Source organism: Oncorhynchus clarkii, chromosome 5, assembly GCF_045791955.1.
Source record: "Oncorhynchus clarkii lewisi isolate Uvic-CL-2024 chromosome 5, UVic_Ocla_1.0, whole genome shotgun sequence".
Lineage (NCBI taxonomy): Eukaryota > Metazoa > Chordata > Actinopteri > Salmoniformes > Salmonidae > Oncorhynchus > Oncorhynchus clarkii.
The window spans coordinates 66,789,872-66,796,403 of NC_092151.1; the positions used below are offsets into that span (position 1 = coordinate 66,789,872).

A 6,532-nucleotide genomic window follows, 5' to 3' on the forward strand; every position below is an offset into this window, starting at 1 on the left:
TGTCCAGAAGCTTTTTTTGGTCATAAGAGACAGTAGCAGCACCATTATGTACAAAATAAGTTACAAACAATGCAAAGAAACTAAAAACATAGCACAGTTAGTTAGGAGCCCGTAAAACGGCAGCCATCCCCTCCGGCGCCATTATGTTACTTCACTATGAAACTGTGCCATTGACTGGATATCTAACCAGATCAATTCCTATAGGTTGCAACAGGATTTAGACACAAGCCGACCTGTATCAAGGCACTGCAGTATCAGTTAGAGTGACCTGCTTATGCCACTCATATGAACACCAGGAAATTAATGGCCTTCTCATTAATTGATCAATTTAAGAAACAGTTGATTTGGATTGAAATTGGATTGTACTATGGGACTACGAATAGACCCATATCCTCATTCAATTGTCTAAGATGATCAGGGTTCACCTTGAATAGCTATGATACCATAGAGGTGCAATCATGTCAATCATGAATATCAGGGACAAGTAGCCTAGGCACCTGGGGAACAAACATACAGTGGCTCATGGTTCAATATAAACATCAAGCCTGATGTAGCCTATACTGTAGGTTAGTGAAAGACTAATACTGGATATACACTACCTTTCAAACGTTTGGGGTCACTTAAAAATGTCCTTGTTTTTGAAAGAAAAGCTTTTTTTTTTTTTTTTAAACAACATTAAATTGATAAGAAATACAGTGTAGTCATGGTCCATGTTGTAAAACACCAGTCTCAACGTCAACAGTAAAGAGGCAACTCAGAGATGCTGGCCTTCTAGGCAGATTTGCAAAGAAAAAGCCATATCTCAGACTGGCCAATAAAAATAAAAGATTAAGATGGGCAAAAGAACACAGACACTGGACAGAGGAGCTCTGCCTAGAAGGCCAGCATCCTGGAGTCGCCTCTTCACTGTTGATGTTACTGGTGTTTTGCGGGTACTATTTAATGAAGCTGCCAGTTGTGGACTTGTGAGGCATCTGTTTCTCAAACTAGACGCTCTACTGTACTTGTCCTCTTGCTCAGTTGTGCACCGGGGCCTCCCACTCAGTTTGCTCTGTTCTGTGAAGGGAGTAGTACACAGCGTTGTACGAGATTTTCAGTTCTTGGCAATTTCTCTCATGGAGTAGCCTTCATTTCTTAGAACAAGAATAGACTGATGAGTTTCAGAAGAAAGTTCTTTGTTTCTGGCTATTTTGAGCCTGTAATCAAACCGACAAATGCTGATGTTCCAGATACTCAACTAGTCTAAAGAAGGACAGTTTTATTGCTTCTTTAATTAGCACAACAGATGTGAGCTTTGCTAACATAATTGCAAAAGGGTTTTTGAATCATCAATTCTCTTTTTAAAATTATAAACTTGGATTAGCTAACACAAAGTGCCGTTGGAACACAGGAGTGATGGTTGCTGATAATGGGCCTCTGTACGCCTATGTAGATATTCCATAAAAAATCTGCCATTTCCTGCTACATTAGTCATTTACGACATTAACAATGTCTACACTGTATTTCTGATCAATTTGATGTTATTTTAATGGACAAAAAATGTGTTTCACTTTCAAAAACAAGGACATTTCTAAGTGACCCCAAACATTTGAACGGTAGTGTATGCAATTATAATATCAATATAACCAAGTCTTTATACAGAACTCACTGCTAGCCTATATGTGAAATGTGAACATAATCTTCATAAAACATAAGAATCTTGCAATTGGTAACAGTGATCAATTGAGTGAGGTGCAATATTTGTTATTATATCATTTTCTCACTACATTAGATGCAGTTTCTTATTGATGACATGGCTTTACAGTATCAACAATAAAATGCACACTTACGTTGTAGATGTGAGTAATTGTCCATTGGGTTGTTCTATAGAATTTATCTAAATCCAATTGTAATTCCAAAACCGGGCAGTAGCCTTCTGTGACAGGTATGTGCAGAGGTGAGTAGACTATTCAAGGAGCACCAACCCATGGTGCGGTTTTCCTTTCAGTGACAAGGAATAAATGGGTCTCTTTCAAGACAAAACAAATGAGCATCCACATGCTGACCATAACACGTTAGACACGTTACACATCATAAAATAGTATTCCTATTCTAATAGCAGATTTCAGGTGATAATAGGATATTGATCAAGATGCGCTTTATATCACTGTAAACCGATAGATGAACACCCAGCCATTGCTCCCCATACTTTTATCAAAGGGTTCAAAGTCATAATGCTTATCTTCTTTATGCATACAATCCCGTTTACCGAGGTGCACAAACACGGCAAAAAAAACACGCGATTATGCCGGGTTTGCTAGATTACGCTCATTGGGTGATTCCGTCATCGAATTTCGAGGCAGGTACCGATTTGGTCCTCTGCCCTCCACGAATAATTCGATGTCCTTCTCCGTGAGGGAACTCGAAGACTTCTCACGAATGAAATCAAATGAGCGTTTCCTCCTCTCGCATCGACACGAGAGAGGAGGAGGCAGAAGAAGGGAGGAAATGAGGACTAGATGAAGATGGAACGAACGGGGACGCAAAAGGAGTGGTCTGTGTGCATGCGAGCGCGTGAATAAAGTGCGCGGCAGGGAAACAACTGAGATAAGATAAGACCAGAATACACCGTTCATAAAACTAGAAACGACATTCCTGTCTGACCACTGCTCCACCGCCACTCTAGAATTACTCAAGAGCCTGCCCAATGCTGTGTGTATAACCCTTCCATGTCTGTGTTAACCAACAGTGTAGCCCACTTTCAATGAAATAAAAGTCCAATATTGAGGTTTAATACAGTATTTTTTCAGCCTACTATTGCATGTTGCTTTCATCATTCCTCTTCCAGACAGAAATTTGGGCAAGCAATCTCAGCACTCTCTATAGCAGACACACAGAGGAATGGTGAGAGCACAGATCACATTGGGCTTCTTTGGAAAGCTATTGCATATGTAAAGAAAACTGGATTGAGGAGGGCTTGTAACCTGTTGTTATACTTAGCTGCTTTAGTCTTAATATTTTTTGGTTTAGGGACCACTGAGAAAAAACGTAAATGTTTTAAGAGGGCATAGTTTACATTGCACTGAGCTCAGAACTCAAGAAAAACACACAAAACAACGGCTTTGTTAGGATTTATTGGCACCCTTGGTTAAGATGAGCAAAAAATACTATAAAATAAAGAGCTATTTTCTATGCAAAACAAATTTGTGAAATTATATTATTTTATACTAATACAATTGCTCAGAGAAAGTAATTTTTGAAAAAATTCAGAAAGATAGGGGTCAAAATGACTGACACCCCTGTTTTCGATACTCTAGCAATACTCATCGATTTTGATTAGTTTAGTTGTCTTGATGGAAGATCCACCTGTGGCCAAGTGTCAGTCTCCTGGCAGAGGCATCCAGGTTTTTGGATCAAATTAGCTGGTACTTTGTAGTTCATGATGCCGTTGACCTGAAAGGGACAGTGTAGTCAAACACGCGATTTTCTTGTATTTTATATAGGCTGAGTGTACAAAACATTATGAACACCTCTTTCCATAACATAGACCAGTGGAGTCAAACTCATTCTGTGGAGGGCCTACTGTCTGCTGGTTTTGGGGTTTTCATTTTTAATTCATCAATCAAAGACAAGGGAGGAGTGAAAACCCGCAGACACTCAGCCCTCCGTGGAACGAGTTTGACACATGTGACATAGACTGACAAGGTGAGTCCAGGTGAAAGCTATGGTCCTTTATTGATGTCACTTGTTAAATCCACTTTAATGAGTGTAAATGAATGGGAGGAGACAGGTTAAAGAAGGATTTTCAAAGCCTTGAGAGAATTGAGACATGGATTGTGTATGTGTACCATTCAGAGGGTGAATGGGCAAGACAAAATATTTAAGTGCCTTTGAACAGGGTATGGTAGTAGGTGCCAGCGGTTTGTGTCAAGAACTGCAACGCTGCTGGGTTGTTCACGCTCAACAATTTTCTGTGTGTATCAAGAAGGGTCCACCACTCAAAGGTCATCCAGGCAAATGAACACAACTGTGGGAAGCACTAGAGTCCACATTGGCCAGCTTTCGACACCTTGTAGAGTTCATTGAGGCTGTTCTGATGGCAAAAAGGGGGGGTTGCAACTCAATATTAGGAAGGTCTTCTTAATGTCTTGTACAATCAGTGTATATTTCTATTCAATGAGTTTTTAATAATACTATGAAATTGTGCAAATTATGATAATGTAATTTTAGTGTAAGATCTGTTTGAAAAGATCGCCTGAACCTTCAGTTTGTTTGGCTGGGTGGGGATTTGGACTGCCTGGTGACATCAAAATTCTTGCTAAGAAGCTATTTTAGTTTATTTTTGACCATTTTAATTGAAAATAAGCACAGGTACATAATTGATATCCAGAAATGATTTTGTTTTGAGATGAAAACAGCTGCATTGGACCTTTAACAAGGGCCCCAGGACCTATGGAAGCAAAATGGCCCCATAACATCAAAGATCCTCCCCCATATTTTACCGTCAGTATAAGGTACTTTTCTGCATGTGCTTCTGTTTTTCAATGCCAATTCCACAACTGGTGTGCGTGGCCGAAGCGCTCTATTTTCATGTCATCTGACCATGGCACCGGTTCCAGTCCAAGTGCCAATGCCATTTATCAAACTCCAGGCAGTGCAATAGTCAGATGATCATAGCACCGATGGTCATCCTAATGTGTTATTTCCATAACCCAGCTCTTGAGAGATGACTAAATCGCCTATGACTTTTCATTAGATCTCCCTCCATACATTGAAGGTCAATGATTGGAATTGTTCCATACAATGGCCTGTAAGCCACATATATAGGATAAAGCGCTGGAATTGGACAGAGGCATAGAGTTACTAAATGGATTACAGATGGATGGTTGAATGTTTCAAGCTATATGGATCAAGTCCAGTAATAGTAGGCTAGATTATACAGTATCTTAGGCTATTATTGGCTTCTAAATATTAGGCATCTAAATGGCTGCATGAATACCATTTTACCTTCAGACAGGCAACATTTACTTTGGCTATGGTGTAAATACAGTCATTCCCAAATGAAGGAGAATGCTTGCCACGGGTGTGTATTGTTGTGTTGTCATCACATGCACTGCACAACATAATCAAAGGCAATTATACACCTTCATACACCAGAGAGACTATAATCCAACCCACAGCCTCTATAGTATGTTTCAACAACTAACTATACATTTCTGTTTTATGATAAAAATACCTACTGTCAAAACAAGTCCATTGAAAGACTGGACTCATTTGCACACTCTCTTGATTAAATGTATGTAGAGTAAAATGTCTGAACACATTATAAAACTCAGCCTCTTGTAGAGGTATTGTCAAGTATTTTAGTGTTGCATGCAGATATTACATCCTTCTTTCCTTGGTTACTATGGAGACATTGTGACAAGAATCCCTGTAATCCAAGGGCATATAATAATAATAATACATTTTCATTACAAGGTTATCTCAAAGCTCTACCGAGGGGGAAAAAATAGCATTATATACAATAAAAACAACATACATTTAGAATCAAGGCAGGTAAAGTAGTAATAGTGGGCTAAGTGCTAAATGCATTTTAGATTTGGACTAGGACTATGAAAAAGACTGTAGAAGTCTGTAGAAGTGGGTTTTAAATCTCCTATGACTCTTCATTAGATCACCCTCCATACATTGAAGGACAATGATTGGAATCTTTCTATACCATCGCCAGCCAGCCAGTAGGCCACAGTATATGGGAAATAGCACCTGAGTGGGGACAGAGACATGGAGTTACTAGATGGATACACACTCAGATGGATGTTGGAATGTTTCAGGCTGAGTTGACATGCACATGATGCAACATTTTTTTTTATTCATTACAAATGTTATTCTACACACCAAAATGTATAATCATCATTGTCATACATCATACTACAGACTGTATGTCACAAATTACAATTGCTTCACAAAATCTATATACAGTAGCTTAATTTAACACAAACTCTTATCTGTCTCTCCTCTCTGTCTGTCCAACCCAGTGAATACCTACTATACGGTACACTGTCAACTCTCACAGCTGCCTCTCTATTAGATACAGCCAGAGGATGATTTTCATAATCCCGTGAGAATGATGAGCTAGTTTACTGACCTTCAGAGTGTCACTCATTATCCATAATCAATTATGAGCATGACAAATACACAGAATGCCATTAGGATGAAAATACATATTAATATAAACAAAGTCTATGTTCTGGTTTAATGTTCAGTGATGTGCTCTGTGAGTGTGGTTGCTGCATAGGGATATTACATGATAATTAAGCTATCAAACAAGTGACATAACTGCTGTGTGAACCCTTTGTAATAAGATGCACTCTATGGCCTTGTCTCCGAAGCCAACCCCCCCTTCATCACAGGCAGACATTCCCAGGTGGAACCCCAGCATGCACTACGATCGGAGAGGGTCTGTTTCAACGCTGCTTCAGAAGTGTCCGATTCAATTAGGCAGTCTGACAGCGAGTGCAGCACGACTGGAGAGACCCTCTTTGTGGGGACTAGG

The 6,532-nt window shown here is 39.5% G+C and overlaps 1 protein-coding gene across 1 annotated transcript in view; it reads right to left on the reverse strand.

The window, feature by feature from the left end:
- LOC139409257 (leucine-rich repeat-containing protein 7-like) overlaps positions 1–2,285 on the reverse strand; it is a 117,688-nt gene extending 115,403 nt beyond the window's left edge. Inside the window, exon 1 of the mRNA XM_071154144.1 lies at positions 1,830–2,285. Within this exon, the coding sequence (XP_071010245.1) occupies positions 1,830–1,854 (25 nt within the window). The 5' untranslated portion in view covers positions 1,855–2,285. The remainder of the gene's footprint in view (positions 1–1,829) is intronic.
- Between the last annotated feature and the right edge of the window lie 4,247 nt (positions 2,286–6,532).